The sequence below is a fragment of the Erpetoichthys calabaricus genome, chromosome 16 (genome assembly GCF_900747795.2).
Source record: "Erpetoichthys calabaricus chromosome 16, fErpCal1.3, whole genome shotgun sequence".
Lineage (NCBI taxonomy): Eukaryota > Metazoa > Chordata > Cladistia > Polypteriformes > Polypteridae > Erpetoichthys > Erpetoichthys calabaricus.
In genome coordinates this window covers 56,130,547-56,150,065 of record NC_041409.2, presented here as the reverse complement: position 1 = coordinate 56,150,065, position 19,519 = coordinate 56,130,547, and the positions used below count along the sequence as shown (strand labels likewise).

Genomic DNA, 19,519 nt, shown 5'->3' with positions numbered 1-19,519 from the left:
TCTAGAGCTGGTAGTGTGAAGACCAGAACAGCATACAGATATGAGCTTAGTAGTACTTTATGAACGTGCATAGCATCTCCTGATTTATATTTAACAGTTTTTATGTTACAACCCAATATCTACTTGACTAATTAATTGCTTCAAGATATTGCCTGGATGATGAGCATGTTGTGTCAATGAAAACCTCTAAATTGTTTTCGGCTTTCCTGTAAGTCAGCATTAATCATTCTACAATTAATCGTAAACAATGTTTCTTTTGTATGCATGTGCCATTTTGCAAGTATCTGTATTGTACTGCATCTTGCAGGTGCTTCTGCTGTTTTAAAGATTTTCCAGGTCTTTCTGATCCATTTTGCTACATTTGCAATACTGTATTTGATTTCCTACCAAAGTTGGTAAAATCCTAAAAAAACAAGAAATCAAATCAAATATAGTTCTAGGAAGGTTGGGAAAGATTTGCAAGCATTAAAATAATAGATAGAGCTAGATAGATAGACAGATAGAGCAAATATTTGCTGCAATCACTAATCCGCATAAGACAGATCATAAATTCAATCACTGATCTTGATTTGGTTAAACAATTAAAAGACATATGCTGAGTAAGCTACCCACGCATTTCACTATCTTAAAAGAGACTAGAATTTGGGTTTACTTTCAACTAAACAGAAAGGGAAGTGTGTTATAATTTACATTGCCCACAAAAAGTATTCACCCCTTTGGAAAATTACACAGTTTATTGTTATATAATATTGAATCACAGTGGATTTATTTTATTATTTTTTTGTTTTTTTGACACATTATCAACAGAAAGAAACTCTTTAAGGTCAAAGTGAAAACAGATATCTGCTAAGTGATTAGAATTAAAAACAAATATAAAACACAAAATAATTGCTTGCATAAGAACTGAATATATTGCACGTAAATCATCACTGGTGCAGTCAAATGGTTTTTAAAGTCACATACAGTAATTAGTTAAATGGAGATCACCTGTCTTAAGTCAAGGAGTTGTAACATAATTGTCCCTGATCTAGAGGTTCCAACTTGTGGTGAGTCAGTATCTTGGTCTAACAGACACAATGAATACAAAGGACCAAGCCAAGCCTCTCAGTGACTGAAAAGCCCCAGTCACAGCATGGAGACATGAATATATCCAGGATAAAGTCCTTTTAAAGATTTGGCAATTGCTTGTATGCCAGGAAACGGCTTGTCCTGCAGCCTTCCAGTAGCAAGCGGGGCATGTCAAATTAACCATAGATTAAATTACAGATACTTCTTGTTAATTTTGACTGTTGAACAGAAAATGATGCAAAGATTTTGGGCAGCCTTCATATATGCAATACCTACTATAATGGACAATAAAGAACATCCATCTATCCATCCATGTATCCATTGTCTTAACTCGCTTATCAAGGGCAGGATACGTTAATTTATTATAAGCTAATTAATGTTGTTTGGCAGTCCTGTGGGGTTTTAAACTAGGGATCTATAATAAGAGGTATGATAGGGGCATGTCTCTCAAGAATTAAAAAATGGGGGGTAGGTGGGTAGGATAGGTGTGATTCTCCATAGAGAAAAAACTGTTCAGCAACATTCTACAATATATCTTTTTTCCTTATCATATCAAATGTATTCTTACCTGTGTTCTTATAGACATCTAAACACAAAAATGTCACTTTCTACCTCTATATTGAAAACTTTCGTCACATACAAGTAGCAATAAATTAACTGGTTAGCACAAATGCTCTTGTTTATGTGCAAGTGGTTTAAATGGTAACTTAGAGTGCTAATGAAAAAATCAAAATTAATATTAATAATGCAATTTATTACATATAAAGATAAAATATTAATTATCTATTACTGATCATAAGATATATTAAAGCATACATATAAGCAACAAAGTAGATTGGCAGCACATAAAATTCACAGCAGCATGGTAACAGCATCAGCATTCCCAGAAAACATGATACAACGGTACTATCTAAGGATACTGTTGCTATAGCAATTGAGGTCTTCTATACTGAAACTGACATCAAGTTATACTGAAAATGAAAACAAAAGGAAAAAATAAATGAAACATGATTATAAAAGAATACACTTGCCAGCAGAACTGGAAAGAATTGGGTAAGTATGGAATTGGTAAAAAAGCACTTTGGGTCAGGTTATTATGTTCTTCTTACCAATATATACTAACCTGTCTACCTTTATACAGTATGTGCTGTGTAAGTAGTACAACTACACTGGTCTCAGTCCCAGTCTGGAAGGTCTGAAATGCCTGCACATAGTGATTCAATGTTGGGTGCACAAATCAGTCCTGTTATTTGCACAAATTAAACACATTGGATTAATTATGAACAACAACAAACTAAGCCATTTTAGATTGCCTAGTTAATCACTTTCGTAAGTATTGTTTTACTTCCTGTTTTGCAGGTTGGGTTTCCAATAGAAACAAACTTAATGGAGCTGACCAGACCTCCCCATTCCAGTCAGCATTTTCTGGGTAATATCTAAATGCCCCCAGGACATTTTAGAAATATAATCCCCCTATAGTGTGTCTCAAGTCTGCCCCTGTGACCGTGCACTTGTGACCTTCTATTGGAGGCACAGGGAAGCATCCTAAATACATTCTTTCATGTACCTCATTTGGCTAATTCCCACAAATAAAGAAAGGAAGAAACAACAACAATATTTATTTATATAGCACATTTTCATTCAAACAATGTAGCTTTAGGTGCTTTAAAAGATGACAAAGTTACATGAAAAGAAAAATACGATTGGGCAATACTATTAAAGAATAAGTGACAAAATAAAAAAAAGAGGTAAGGTCAGATGGAAGAAAAAAAAACTCCAGTTAGGTTGGAGAAAAAAAAAATCTGCAGGAGTTCCAAGGCCAAAAGGACCACCCAGCCCCCACTGGGCTGATAAAGAAAGATAGAAAGAAAGTTCTATCCAAAACTTTCCAAATATCATATGTCCTATAGTGCTGTGAAAAAGTAATTGCTAATTTCCAGAGGAGAATGTATATGGGCATTGATGTCTACTGTACCATTTTATATCTGAACTAACACAACTTCTGTAAACAAATTAATAGTATGAGTTTACTTAGATATATTTTAACAAATATTTTTGAAATCCGCATACAAAATGCGCAAATACAGTCTACAACAAGAGAGTTTGATGCTGGGCAAAATACTAGAAATGAAATTCAAATTCAAACTTACTGTGTACATATACAATGAAATTGATACTTGAATGAATCATACAAATAAATATTGTTCGGTAGCCTTTTAAGCAATGGAGACTTTCTGCTTTATTGATTTTCATAATAAGTTTTAAGAAAACCTTATAACAAGACAGGATATTTTTAGGTGCCATGCAGCAAAACTGATAGTCTCTAAAACTTTTTGTGTGATTGTCCTTTTAATTATTTAAACAAGTAATAAATAAAAGATCAATGATGTCTGAAATATGCAGAAAAATAAAATGCATTTGTTTTTTTTTGGGTATAATGTACTATATTTTCTCATTAGGCAATTTATATTTTGACTATCATGTCTTGTCTGGGCACTATATTAATTTGGAGTGGTAACTCATTGGCTGTCAAAGAAGTTACTTAACAAGACTATTCAAAACCATCATGATATTTCTAGCCCTACATCTATCACCTGGAAAGCACAATCCTTTGTGAATATATTTATCCAACTTTACTTTGCTCTTGGCTCAACAATTTCAATTTTTGCTTGTGTTGTCCTCTTCTAATTTGTTTACAGTGAGGCACGGCACAATCAGTATTGACAGGCATCAGTTTACCTCTTAAACTCTGCCCCATTATTGGCTGTTTTCTGCTACTTTAATTTAATGGACACACTGACAAGCGAAGGTAGACTTGCAAGCACTTTCGATGTGATATGCCAACAGACTGGCATGTCACTCAAAGTTAAGCTTAGATGCAATTCAAAGCTAAACCTCCACTGAAGCAATGGCATTCTTAGCCAATGAAAAATTTGAATAAATAAGTAGCCAATTGATTTTACTCATTAATTCATTTTTTAATAACCTTACATTGCAGTACACTGGCTTTCTAAAGTGAATGTGGTTGGAGTTAAGGGCACACAATTTTCCTGAAAACTGTCAAGCTGTCACTTTATACCTGTGCAGGTGTGAAGATGAAAGGGTTTTCATAAACAGTTTAAATTAAAAGATTTGAAGGCCATATCCTCAAGGAGCCATTTTGCTTTCAGTGTACTCAATCTATTTTGTTTTAATGGTATAAAAAATAAAAAACAAATCTCAACTGTGTTAAACTGAGGTGTGAAATTTGGCAGAAAGATAAAAAATGCACTAGAGTGTTTATTGCCAGTTTTTATATTTTTGGCAGTATTCATCTGATTTACATTCAATTTCAGAATTGGCAATCTAAAATTTCACTGCTTTTCGTACCTCTAAATATCTTGATATGTATGTATTTATGTATTCCCACATCAATGGAAATATGCAGCATACTGCATTTTTGCCTTCTCAGAAGTTTGGGATTATTGCTACTTTTGTTTCTGTGGTTTACACAACAAAAATTTAAATATCCCATCTAAACATGCAAACATGTTATACACAATGCAAATGCTCTACTCACTGCAAATGTTATTTATTTATCAATTACAATATATACAATCAAGGCATTTCATACCACTGTAACCTCATAATAAATAACTAAAAGTATGCATAATGTGATATGTTCACTAAAAGTATGCTTTTATTAGCATCAGTCCTCTCATAAAACATGAGGCTTTGATTTAATAATGTTCACTCCATAAAAAAAGAAAAATGATAAAACACAGAAGTGAGACTTGTTTTTTTATTTCCAGGTCGCAGATAATGCCTATCCCATTACTCTATCACAAAGGACATTTAGCGGAATACAATAGTGCTGCAAGGAATTTCTCTGCCTTTTGCTTCCCTGCATTGGAAGAAATGAATTAAAAAAGTGAATATCCATCCATCCTCTTCCGCTTATCCGTTATTGGGTCGCGGAGGCAGCAGCTTGAGCAGAGATGCCCAGACTTCCCTCTCCCCGGCCACTTCTACTAGCTCTTCCGGGGGAATCCGAGGCGTTCCCAGGCCAGCCGAGAGACATAGTCCCTCCAGCATGTCCTGGGTCTTTCCTGGGGCCTCCTCCCGGTAAGACGTGCCCGGAATACCTCACCAAGGAGGTGTGAAAAAAAAGTGAATAGATCATTAAAACAAAAAGTGGTTGTTTTCAGTTGATCACATTTAGACAAGCTGGAATATAGTGGTCTCTGTTGTTTTCCATTTCCCTGTGTACTAATAAGTATTCTTTAAAGGCATTAATTCTCAAAAGAACTATTAACCTTGTTGCTTTGAAACCGTAGCATGATCATCATTTGGAACACAAAAAGACCATGTATGAAAAAATACAGTTTTGCAAAGTTCTAAAAGTAGAGAGATGCTATGTGTTACCCAATTTCCAATTTTATTACTGACTCATGAATATATGTACAGTACTTCACAACAAAGGAAGGCAATAGAAAGTAATTAAACTGTTACTACTCATTTAGCCATAGAAAGAAAATACTGGTCATCTCTTCACTCTATGCCTTGCTGTATACTTCTGCACTTACTAATTATAGCCACTTTATCAGTAATTGACTCAAAATATCTTACCAATAAGAGGAAACACTTTGAAGATGCTCCCATATACGATAATCATTTGTTTCAGCCACTTTTATTTTTAAGTTAGGAATGTTACTTCATATCCAGACCTTTAGAGACTTTGACAATATGTTTGCATTCTTTTAAAGAGTGCTGCTCAATACTGCCGTCTTAGTAGCCCACTACATTTATTATTTGCAAGTTAGAAACATTGTTCACTGGAACTTAACCAACTCTAAATCAATATCAATGGACTAAACTATACTATCTAATGATGATTAAGATGTATGCAGCATGTCCAGACTAGAGAAGTTGATCAAGATTATCTAAGTCAACACTGAGAACAGGACTCTTTAATTTTAATCTCTGATACTCAATAGAAATCAGTCAGGTGCAAGGTACACTATTTCTCTGTTTATACAAAGCATGGTGCAATTCATTAAAGGCAGTGTATTACACAAGACAACTATTCAGCTATTCAAAATATATCAAAAACAAGACTTAAATTGTCGACAATGTCAATATGCAATTAATTTTCTAGAGTATATGTTCAAAGAATGTTCTGCACTTGTAACATCCATCCATTTTCCAACCCGCTGAATCCAAACACAGGGTCACGGGGGTCTGCCGGAGCCAATCCCAGCCAACACAAGGCACAAGGCATGGTGGTGAAAAAACCTTTCCTTACTTGCTAGAATGTTTTGGCTTTACAATTACTCCAATTCCTGTAACTGCTTTATTTATAGTAACACCAGATGGGACAACTATCTGTTAAAAACAATCTACTGTAATGTCTTATACTATAATGTATACCTGTTATCTTAGCTTAATCAGTTGGAAGAATCCTATTTGACCCTCCATAACTCAGTGGAAACAGTGAATCTTATTTTGCTTATTTTTCACTGTAATACTGCTACAGAAGGAGAACTGGCAGGACACAGGGGCACAGAAAATATAATCAGGTCATAACAATGTGAAGGTCAAACCCAGAAAGGCAATGATCACGCATCTGAACCCAATAAAAAAAACAAAAAACAAAGTTTTGAAAACCTATAGCCAAAAATGTCAAGAACTACAATGGTATTTAGTAAAGCACTAGATAAATGTTTTTACATTAATACCACAATATTGGGCAATGTTCAGCCTGTGCCTCTGACTTTTAATATTGAGTCACAAGACACGATTTCTGGGGACATGACTCTAGCTTTCGATGGAACACAAAATGGAAGCACCCATTAAAAGACAAAATGCTGTTGTGGGAGACAACAAATATAATGATAAAAAATACATTACATGTTTACAAAAAACCTAAAGCACAAAATGAAACTAAAACTAACAATGGATTGATTCAAACCTACTAAAATAAATAAAAGGTCTTACACAAAAATACATTAAGCCCACAGTGAAAATTAACAAAGGCACAAGAATCTACTATATCACATCATAAAGACTTTTGAGAGGCGGCTTCTGAAGTATATGAGTCCTCTAGAGGTAGACCAACTGCACTCACTGTAGCTTGCCTACTGGACAAAGATTGGAGTGGAGGATGCAATTATCTATTTGCTCCACAAGGCATATTCTCACCTAGACAATGCTGGCAACACTGTGGGGATTATATTTTTTGGTTTCTTCAGCACCTTCAATACCATCCAGCTATCCATGTTACACTTATGTGGTGTATTGGTAAGGGGCATGTGACAGAGTATAGTAGTCAGGTGGAGAACTTTGTTTCTTGGAGCAGAAAGAATTATCTGCATCTCAATATTGACTAAACCAAGGAACTGCTTATTGACTTTCAATGCACTAAAGAGCCTCTATGTCTGGTCACTATTCAGGGAATAGATGCGGAGTTGGTGGATTCCTACAGGTTCTCAGGTGTCCACATTGATGACTGTTTGGACTGGTCTTGTAACACAAAGGAACTACATAAGAAAGGGAAGAGCAGCCACTTTTTCTTAGGAGACTGCATTCCTTTATTGTAGATAGTAATATCCTTCACAACTCCTACAACTCTCTGATGGCCAGTTGGATTTTCTATATTGGGTTGGTAACATCACTTCTAGAGAGGCCCAGCAAATTAGCAAACTGATTAAAAGGGCAGACTCGGTTATGTGACATACTCTGCTACTTCTGAAGGTAGCAGCGAAAGAGAGAATTAAAACAAAACTGAGTCCCATTATGAACAATGCAGCATATCTTCTTTCTGACACACTAACACTGAGGACTTTCAGCCAACAAATTATTCAGCACAAGTGTGTCAAGAAACGGTACTGGGGCTCCTTTATACCAAAAGCAATATTATCTGTATAATACCTCACTATAATTGTGACAGCCAAGTCAGAACTTTTATGGTGTGTATCTATCTACTGTACTGATCTATCTATCTATCTGAAGAGCATCTGTAAAAAGCCAGATTCCCCCTGTGGACAAATAAAGTTCTGTCTGTCCGTCTAACTAACATGTGCAAACATGCTGGTGTGTTTGCCAACTCGTACAGCATTACTCAACACTATTGTACTCTACACTACAGTAGTTGTGTTTAAAGCAGTTTTCCACTCATCACCTTCCTTTATTAGATTATTTACACTTCTAAGGTCAAGCTTTGTAAAAAATAGTTAAACCAGTTACCTTACTTAACAGGTACAGTAATAGAGTGGAACAATGTAACTCTTTTTACTGTTATTTTGTTTAGCTCTCTGTAATCAATACATTAGAACAATGTTTCATCTTCTTTCAAAGCAAAGGAAAAGCCAGCACCCACATGACTACTTGATTATCTAAAGCTATTCTTCAAATTATCTTGAATGTGCTCTTCCATCATGAGTGACTCAGAATGAGATAAAGCATATAATTTACCCTTGGGCGATGATGAACCAGACAACAGTTCTACAGAACAATCTTATTTCCTATGTGGGGGAACTCTTGGGACTTTTGCTTGTTAAAGATATCTCCATACTCCTATTTGTAAGTGGCTGGGAATCAGAGGAGGAAGAAGAAACAACAGGTGAAGATAATTTTGAAGGCAATTAGAAAAACAGTTGGAACTCCAAGCTTCTAATTCTTTAGATAGCCAATTAATTCTTAGATTATGCTTTTTTAACAGGATATTAATGGATGAGTACTTTGAATGGCGAAGTTGGTGATTTGCTCAATGTGTAATGTTCCCACGTGCATAATAGCCCTAAACCTATTGGATTTCCTTCGGATGATAAATTGATAGTGAGCTAGCTATTATGTTAGTTTTTAACAGAACATTTACAAAAATACTGAGAATAATAAAATATTAATATAAATGTATATGCCAAGTATAAGTTAATATCTAGACAGACAAAATTACCCAATATATTCTGATCAAGCCATCCTAATACAATTGGGGGTTTCAGGGCACAACAGAAATCCCAGTAGCACAGTGTGCAAGCCAGGAAACAGTCCTGAACATGGTGTAATTGCCAGGCCCACTCACATTTGGGCCAGTCTAAAATTGCCAATTAACTCGGTCTACATGCCTTTGTGGATTCGGGAAGAAAGACTGAGTACCTTGAAAAAAAACACAAAGACATGGGGAGAATGTGCAATCTGTACATGGGCAATGCCTGGGCAACAGTTTCACTTCCACCTTGCTGGGTCCCATGCTGCAGCAGTGCTAATCACTGGGCTAGCACACTGCCCACAAAGAGTATCAAATAGGCAAATACACACCTCAGAAAATATTTCTGTTTTTAAATATAAATAATATTAAGATGCACATTACTTGACAGCAAAACATGTTCAGCTGCATCAGAGAATATACTATAATGACTGAACAAAGTGTCTATTCATAAATTACCATAATATTGCTTTCTGGCTAAATTTGGTGCACTAAACTCAACAGTTCCTGTATTACACAAACTTGGCAGTTTCTAAAAAATTTACATGTCTCTGGCCAGCACTTTAGACTCAGCTCTGCTATATTCTTTCCACCCTCTGCTACAAGAATATGTTTAAGTGGAAACCAAACCTATTTAAATATATAAAGTTACATCTGTTTCAAATAGAAAATAAGTCAAAATTGAAATGTTAAATGTACACGTTTGGGTAAATTTTTGTGCAGCACTCAAACAGTATCTTTATCAAGGAAAATAGACACCTTCCAATTGTACTGACAAATGCTTTCCTCACAAGTTTCAGATAACAATATGCTGTCAGAAACATTTTTATGTAGGGGCTTAATATTTTAAGCGATTCATGAACATCGAAAAATAAATAAGAATTGATGAAAACCGTCCTTTTAAAATAGACCATATTTTTGACACGTAAAGCTATAAGTGTGAGCCTAGCCAATTATCCAGTTCCTTAAGCCTTTCACTCTTTCATTCCATTTTTTCCTTTCCCAAATAGCTAAATCTTTCAAGTAATTTTACCGTCATCAATTACTACTGTGCAGAGCTGCGTAAACGGTTTTGTTCAATTACAATATTAAACAAAGCATTTAGTGGTGACAGGAAGCCATCTATAAATCCATGGGTTAAATCAATAAATCTGATAAAGCGCTCGTTCAGAAAAAGCTGCAAACAGCAGAATATACAATCACAGCAAGACCACACTGATCAATATTTAATTTAATTTTGTTAATTCCTATTTAAATGACTGTAGCCCATGATTTTAAAGCGTAACGAAAAACAGTAATTACGAGACTATAAAAGTGTGCAACCATGAAATAAAATAACAGAAAACCCAGTGCATAAAAACAAGATGCATCATTAAAACGCTGAAATGCTTGCGTACATCCACTACTCACTTCTATAAACACACAAAAATACACAATAATTTGTTGAAAAGCTACGTCATATTGTGACTAAGATATTTCAAGAGCAAAACATTGAAAAAGGGTAGCGGTATAAATGTATAACTGACGTAGAACAGCAAATCCCCTGCTCACAGGATTATGTACATGGACAAAATACCTGGTCGTAAGGACTTTTTTCCAGTATTTCAGAACAGAGTTCGGAACAAGTCTGAAATTTCCGTCTTCTAAAATAGCTCCAAGCCAAAAAAAGCGGATCCATATCTAATACCATTCTTCAAAAAATAAATTATATATATAAATTAACCATACGTATTAAACAACAGAAGATTGAGAAACTATAACGTCACACTACAGTCGGCAGTGGCGTCCTGTCACCACCAGCAACGAAGGTTAGGGTCCTTAAAAGAATTAGGAGACCGTGAATTTGCCTGGATAATGATATATTTACAGCGAAGAAATGTTGTGTTTTGATGAGAAAAAAAATATCCAAGATATCTTCTAATATATTTATTTCCACTTTAAAATCGCTCAAAATTATACTTTTGTTTTTAATTAAAGCGTTATTTTTAAATTTTATAAAGGCGAAAATAGTAGATACACTCATGTCTCAATCCTAAAAACTTAAGCTTCTTTTAATGGATTCATCTTTAAGAATGATTATCTTCCACTTTATCATGCAGTGTTTCAAATATATGAATATGTAGTTGTAAAAACATTTTGTTGTTTAAGTGTTAACGTTAAATATGGATCAATTAAGAAAGTAAACAAATTAAAAATTTGTTTGTCACAGGACATTTTAAAGAACATTTTAACTTTATACCGTGGTACTAGGGTGTTGTACCGTGTTAGCCATTATGAATGCAGTGCAAAGTCAAGCAAAATGACACCTTTTATTGGCTAACTAAAAAGATTAGCTTTCATTTTGCCTAAAGAAGAGGCCTGAGTTGTCTCGAAAGCTTGCATATTGTAATGTTTTTAGTTAGCCAATAAAAGGTGTCACTTTGCTTGACTTCTAACTTTATACCGCGAATTTTTATTTATTTGATACGAGTATTTTGTTTCAATACGTGTATGAATAAAAATATTAATTACATCGTTCTCTTCAATAAATAAGAATATATCTCGGATTAGATCTGCTGTTCTCAAACTCGATCGTTTTAATGCTTGTTATCTGTAGGTTTTCATTTCTTCTTTAATGTGAACACGCGATCCTGGGCGAGAAATGCTATGACCAAAGTCACAAAACTTTCTAAATCTCCAGTCATCGAAGTGTGTTTTTCTTATTACAGAATCCAAGTTAGAATAAACCATTTATTTAAACTCATGAATGATTCTGAAGATGTTTGGAATGAAAACCTAAAAAAGAGAACAGTTTGAGAACGGCACAGGCAGACAGACATTAACTTGATAGACCCAATAAAGACAGACAGACAGACAGACAGACAGACAGATAGACAGATAGATAGATAGATAGATAGATAGATAGATAGATAGATAGATAGATAGATAATGTGAATCACGAATTCGCGAGTGGAGTTTTTTAATATGACGTAAGTGGTGGAAACGTTTTTATGTATGTAAAGTACATGCGATTTATTTTCTGTCTATGTAATAATTAAGCAGCTTTTGTCAGTATCATTCTTATTCTTACTTTACGCGTCTCAGTGTTTTGTAAACACGTGGGAAACATCTTTTTTGCGATTGTTCAGCAATATACCTAAATACTAATGTACTGCACCTTTCGTTATCCTTTATTATAATAATATATGCTATGTAAGCAATGCTTACACAAATGTGTACGGGGATTGTACACTAATACTCGTGTGAAACATTTTGTACATTCTTAGAAACGCTTTACATTACATTATATGCATAATGCCTTATGCATTTATCTTTTTAAATAGATCCACTCGATTTTACACACATCTTCAAAACAAACATTATGTCTATTACAGCTATGTGTAATCGCTCGGAGTTTACAACACGGTTAACGTTTTTAACATAATAACGTATGGTTTATAATAGCATTAACAAGGAGAGCACCAAGGAGATTCAACTATTTGAAAAGCAAAATAACGACAGTGCCTATAAGAAATTCAATAACATATAACTTAAAAAAAAGTAATTGTTGCATTAGTAATGTAATGTATGGATATGATATGAAAGAATCTTCTTTCAGCGAAAACTGATACACAGTGAAGCATGGTTTGCATTTACAAATGATATAAGTGTACACATTATGGGGTTCTGTTTGTAAAATGGTGCACTATTTTTCACTGTTACTTGTTTTAGATTTAGAGGATGTCGCGATGTCGCCCTATAGCTAATATTCAGGTCGGTCACTTGAAGAGTGTTAATGTAGTACAAAATTCAGATCCGCGTGAAAATCAGATTCCCGGTAGTGTTTGAAAGCTCTACGCATGCGCATAAAGCACAGCTAATCTGATTTTTACAGGCTCTGAATTTTTCACAACTGTACTCATATTATTATAGCATATATACGTGTGAGATAGAATCTCGAAAGATAACTGCTCAAAGGTGTCTGTTTTATTTTCAGATATAATTACACCTCTGCAGTATAAATAATAGGAAAGTTACTTTTGTCATAATATTTACTAAAAAATGCATATTGTCCATGAAATGCATAGATGATGAAATGCTATCAGCACATTATGAGGCAAAGTATCGGTATCATCTATGTACAATATGAGACTTATTTGCGATAATCACAGTCTATTATGTTCACATATACACCCTAAATTTCCTAACTTCCACTGCAATTAAATCCTAATAATATGAACTTTATGCTAGGTCCTGTTTTAATGTAGATCATAAGCAGAGCAATCCATTTAATCTCACTTGATAAATATATAAAGCAAAACAAAACAAAGAATTCCCTTTTTGTAGATGAAACGTGAAAATAAAAGTGGGCCAATGCATTTTAACCACAGGATTTAGATTGTCCGCTTCAACAGATGTGAGACTATACCACTTTTGCTAATGAATTCGACAGTATTCATACATCAGATAGAGCAAAATACAAATTAATTTAAAATATAGAAATTTACCTTTGGAATTCACCTATTAGTATATACCTTTTAAAATATCCCATCTTCATTATACCACACACCTGCACGAATACGTAGCTATGAATCAAGTCGCAATATTTTCAGCCTCTTCACAAAACAGCCTTTCAAAACATACTGCCGATTGGCAACGAAGAATACAACATCAAATCACCAGTTTACAGCGTCCCTTCTAAGAACGTAATGTGGATCTGTGGCAAACTGAGTCACCTTTGCCCATATCTTACTGATCACACGGTGACTGACTCGACAGTGGGAGACGTGAGATGTCCAAGGTTAAGGTGCTGAAAGTCGCTCTCTTTTAAACAGCGGGTGCAGACGCACGGGGCGGAGAGCGGTGAACAGGTCAGGGTACTGAACAACTTACCTAATGAAGTGTCTGTAATGGAAACGTGAAATTTTCTTTTACTTTGGGTCACACGAAGACAAGTCCAATGGCCGTGCTCTTAGATATCGTTAAAGGCGAAAATGTGTGCATTTTAATGACTTCGAATTAAGATACGTAAGGTTCAGCACCTGGACCCAGGGTGACCTACCCAGTTGCCTTCTGGCAAAGGAGGGAGCTGCAAAGATTTGTCTAAAACACTAGCTTCTTCGTGTGAGTGAGTGAATAAGGGATTGCTCATAAGTACCATGACGCCCAGAGCGGCTTCCTGCCTCTAGTCAGATGCTGTCAATACAGGCTCTAGCACCACGCAAGTTTGTAATTCGGGAAATGTAAGCATTAGTTAGTGTAAACCGAGCTGTTTAATATTTCGTTAAAGACGGTTAAGTATATTTGATATTATTTATAAGCATAATTTGTACTTCAAGAAATGATGTAGTATGAAGTGAAAAAAAAAAAAACGTCATTTGAACAATATCATTGCCAAACAACAAACCGCATATTAGCAACATCTGTCACAGTTTGTTCCTGCTTCCAGTACACAATAGCAAGAGTAAAACTGTCTTTTATGCATGCAATTACTGTGGAAAATATTTTTCCAAATTAAAGAGTTAACATTCTTAAAAAGGGAAGATGTTATCTCCTTTAAATCTGACTCACAACATTCTACATCTCTCGCACGCTTTGGAGTTACACACGTGTGTGTCTGAGCTCACTAGTGCGTGCTCTTAGCAGCAGCGGAGATTATGGACTGGAATGACAATCCTGTATCTCCGTAAAAAGTCAGTCTCAGTCCTAGTAAAGCGTTTCGTTGGGTAGCGCGGACGTCAATCCGAACCAGACGAAGGGGGCGGGCTGTCCTGCGGAGTACGACGAGAGCTCGCTGGTGATTGGACTTGACAGCTGCTGGAGACTGTCTCGAGCAGAGCGGCGCTTCTCGGGTCGTGGCCGGCTGCAGCGTGTGTAGGAGGTGGCGTAACGCGAGTGCTTGGTGCGGGCATGCAAGATGCGCTAATCGTGTTCCACCGGAGCAAAGCAGAAAATTAAGAAGAAGCAAACGGGCTGCACACATCGTGGGACAGGAATTGCGCGTCTTAGTAAATTAATGCGGCGCTTGCAAACTGCAGAATATATTGACAAGAGACTAATAAGGATTTGGGGAAAAAGAGCTATAGAGCCGCATAATATCAAAATTGGATATTGGAGGAAAAAGCCCAACACCTAGAAATTACATACAAGGATAGAGTTGCAACAGGGCAAAAATAATTGAATAAGACATGGCTGACAGAACAGCTCCAAATTGTCACTTGCGGCTAGAGTGGGTTTATGGATATCGAGGGCATCAGTGTCGCAACAACCTGTACTACACCGCGGCAAAGGAAATAGTGTATTTCGTCGCCGGGGTTGGAGTAGTTTATAATACCAGGGAACATAAGCAGAAATTTTACCTTGGGCACAACGATGACATAATCAGGTAAGTGTTACTTAAGTCTTCTGGCGAATTCTTATACATGTGCTGTGGAATTTTGAAAGTGCTTTTTGATGTTAGGCTGCGGGATGAGCGCTTACCTGCTCCGCAAGGTTAACGGTTGGGTAGCAAGACACCTGTATGCTTCTTTCTGTGCGCTCGGTTTGGTTAAGCGACACATCTATCGGGTGGAGGGAGGGGGTTGCCCAATCATGGTAAGTGTGTCACACACACTCTCACGCGGTGCACTCACACAGCCGCGCGCACTCTCACGTTGACACGCTAGGAAGCCAAGAAGATAGCCGTGCATTCTTTAAAGTGCCTTATTTCTATTTGGAAATTAAAAATGAACATTCGGTTGCATCCTTATTACTTTTATCATTCAATTCCACTACTTTTTAACTGACATTTTCCTGTATATATATTGTCCATTACTTTCTGCAAATATTCTTTTTTCGAAGGCGCAGTATTTGATAATGACTGTTATTCCTATTTTTAATTTAACAGTTAAATGCGTTTTCGTGCATTTTACGTATTACATAAAATGCATTCTTTTTTTAAGCTTTTCATTCATTACGGTATGTTTTCATTTTTTTTAAGGTTATTAATTGCCACTACCTACTTCTTCTTATTTTAGTATATTAGACTGACCCCGTTATCTAAGAGTACTTGAGATACAATATCTCAGTACATAATATTTTTGCAGTTAGAGCACAGGTAGCGCAAGTGACTTGCTCAGGGTCACACATTGGCCTTGAACCGGCAACCGAAATGTTTAAGGTCTAGTGTCTTGTCAACGGCTTTTCGGAGTTGATCTCAACTTTGTCACCCACTCATGTGTTCTCTGAGCCCGGCAGAATGAAAAATACTACTTTAAAAAGGATTGATCTAAATGGGTTTATTTTACTCATACGTCGTATGGGTAATACCATTAAAATTAATTCGATTGGGAAGAGAAAACTGTCGTAGGGAACTTTGACTGCTTGTGTAGGTAGAATATTAACAATTAGACACAATGTATAATAAAAGGGTAGTTTTGAATCAAGTAGGGAAAGCTGAAGATTTAAGAAAATATAAAGGCTGGTAACAGTTGATAAAACGTGTTTTAGGCAAATGTTGGATCTTGAGGAATGAGAGTAGGGGTAATAAAGTAGATACATTTATATGTATATTTTAAGAGATGAAATTCTGAAAAAAATAACTCAGTATGTATGTTAGGTATGTATAGTGTTTCAGAATACGTATAATGGAAACATACATATACATATGTTTCCCTTATACATAATCTGCCTCGTAGGACCCTGTGCAAGACACATTACAGAAGGTGAGATTCTTAAGACTGAGAGACTAATCAGGCTAATGGTGACAGGACATGGATTTGTACTAAGATCTAACTGACTAATGCTGATTCAGTAACCTTAAGAGCAAACTGGAATTAGTTTGTTGAAATAAAATGGTAAAGGCAGAAGTAAGACCCATGACTGTTATGTAGAGACACTGACCAATATAACTATGCAGGCTGTTACATTATAGCCAGCTGTGCAATAAATATTGACCAAGTTAGGTGAGACATGATTCCCTTGTTTTAACAAGCTACATATAATGTTCTTATTGTTCCAGAGCAATCATAATTTGCGTGTTTTGCATTTTTTAAAAAGTATTGAAACTTAGATGATAATAAAAATCGGAAGGAATTATTGTGTAAACACTGACTCCCCAACATGACCATCTTCTAAGTCTTCTAAACCTGCTGGATTCATTCAAGCCTGCTTCAGTCCAGGGATAATCTCAGATGGAAATATTTCTTAGAATTATTTAATATTCTTTACAAAAATATTAATTTGTTAAATTTTCACATCTTATTAGGTAAGGTGTTTATGTTCAGTGCGCATAGTTATGGGTTCTCTCCCTAATGTTGATGATACTGTGTTAATTATTTACTTAATGTGTAACAATTAGAAGTGTAATATTGTGCATGTATTAAAACTATGTTGTTCATTTAAAATGAGAGTCATTTTAAATAAAACATTATGTATGAAAGAACTAATAATTTAACAATCATAAAAAATTATACATTTCACTGACATGTAGGCCATAATTTGGTAACTAATGATATCAACCAAGTTAAAGGATACATTTCACATCTATGTTTTTGTTCATTATAAACCCTTTCCAGGTATCCTTTCACATATAAAATGCCTTCAGCACTGTGCTCCTCTTGTTAATGAAATGGCTCTGATGGCCTTGACAGTCTATAATAGACACTGTTTCTAGCTGCAGATGTCTTGTTTTTATTTAGATATCTATTTGTTTTATTTGGCTCGTGAAGGTTTGAGAAAACAAAAGTAACAGAGTAAACATAGTTAATATACTTAGTGTAATGGATGTTTCTTTCTTTCTTTGAAACATGATTTAATATTATGATAAAAACACTACATTTCAGTGCAGTTTTACATGCCGATAGTCTGTTGTCGCTAAGTCATTTTCTGTAACCAGCTGTATTAGAATTTATCGATGCTGAATATGGTATAGCTTAATGTTTTTCTAATTGTGTTTTATGTTTATTGGTGATTCTGTGATTTAAACAAAGAATTTTAAACATCCATCCATTTGCAGTCCTATTTAGCCTAATTCATGGGTGTGATTTGAAATACAGTAAAGTTATATAATTATAAAAGTGTAATTTTACAAGATAAATTAGTACAGATCAATTTAATAAAACTAGGACTGCATATAGAATTCTTTTGCAAAAATTGGGATCACCAACTGAGGTACATTGCACTGTGTTAAATAAATAAATTGATAATTTGAATTTATTCAAGCTGTTCTAGCCTTTATTAGTTTGAGGGTATTTACCTTCCTATTGAAGTGTCATTTAAAATTATTATCTTTTCAGTTACTAAACCCAATCTACATTTCAATAATTTCTTATTAAGATGTACCGTGCCATTTTCTAAGCCCGCCTAATCCTGTACAGGGTTGCAGGGTTCTGGAGCTTATCCCAGAAAGCATAGGGCGCAGGGTAGGCACAGTCCACTGGATTGGCTGCTATTCCATAAGAGGGGAATGGAATGGAACACATGGGCAAGTTTAGTATTGCCGGTCCACTTAACCTGCATGTCTTTGGACAGTGGGAGGAAACTGCCCCTTATTAAAATATATACAGTAACTGTAATTCTAAAAAAGTATTATTTGACTTTAAAAGTTCATTATTGTGAGTGACAGGAGACCAGGGTTTGTGTTCCAGGTCCTCCCTCTGTGGACATTTCAAGTCCTCCCTGTGTCTGTGTAGGTTTCCTCCCACAGTCCAAAGACATGCAGGGAGGTGAGAGTGATGCTAATTTTGCTCTTGTGCATGTGTGTTGTGTGCAGGAGTGTGTTCCTGCCTTTCGCCCTGTGCTTGCTGGGATAGGCTCCATCCCCCTGTGATCCTGGTTAGGATTAAGCAGGCTTAGAAAATGGCATGGTATGACACTGTGAGTGAAAGCCAAGTGTTGTGCAGCATAATCATACACAGTTGGTAACTACAAAGTAGGGAAAACACAATTAGCATGTGCACTGCTTTAAAAGATATTATGTCTATGGTGAAAAAAGAGATAGACTTATCCTGAAAAGGACAATTAAAAGGTACTGATCAGAACATTAAGGGTGAGAAAAAATAAAGGTCAAAGTACAAGATCTAAGACACAAAGTCAAAAATAATCAAAAGTGAGAGACAGAAAGTTCAGATCTGTGAACTCCAAAGAGTTGGGATGCAGAAAGGTGACAACCTTTGGCTCCTGGCAAGAGCAAGAACTTCACCATTTCTCTAAAGTTTGGAACCCTTTGAAGAATATCGTTGTTCTCATGAGTAGGGATTCCAGAGTCCTCTGAAGAGTACTGTGGGAATTTTTGTAGACCTTCCTTGATGTTAGGAGAAAATCTGATGAAAAGCCTTTTATGTAAATCCCAGGAGTTTAATGGCTGCCTGTGTCAGAGCTGATTGAGCTCAGAGTTTGGAAAAAAAGAAACAACTTCTAGAAAGTATTTGCAATAACCCTGCACTCGTAACTCATTTTGTCTATGTTTGCTCATGTTCCTTTGGTCATATGTTATTGTTGATGCTAGGAGGAGATGGGGATGTATATTTG

The 19,519-nt window shown here is 35.6% G+C and overlaps 2 protein-coding genes across 5 annotated transcripts in view; one reads left to right on the top strand and one right to left on the bottom strand.

The window, feature by feature from the left end:
- Nucleotides 1-10,833, bottom strand: part of ttc8 (tetratricopeptide repeat domain 8) — a 64,611-nt gene extending 53,778 nt beyond the window's left edge. The window contains exon 1 of the mRNA XM_051919890.1: nt 10,608-10,833. Within this exon, the coding sequence (XP_051775850.1) occupies nt 10,608-10,721 (114 nt within the window). The 5' untranslated portion in view covers nt 10,722-10,833. The remainder of the gene's footprint in view (nt 1-10,607) is intronic.
- A 3,981-nt stretch (nt 10,834-14,814) lies between these two features.
- The window catches only part of eml5 (EMAP like 5), a 253,615-nt gene continuing 248,910 nt past the window's right edge, over nt 14,815-19,519 (top strand). For 2 of the 4 annotated variants that reach the window (XM_051919882.1, XM_051919881.1), the window contains exon 1: nt 14,815-15,395. In XM_051919882.1, the coding sequence (XP_051775842.1) occupies nt 15,199-15,395 (197 nt within the window). In that variant the 5' untranslated portion in view covers nt 14,815-15,198. The remainder of the gene's footprint in view (nt 15,396-19,519) is intronic. The other 2 variants (XM_051919880.1, XM_051919879.1) reach the window with 1 other exon arrangement.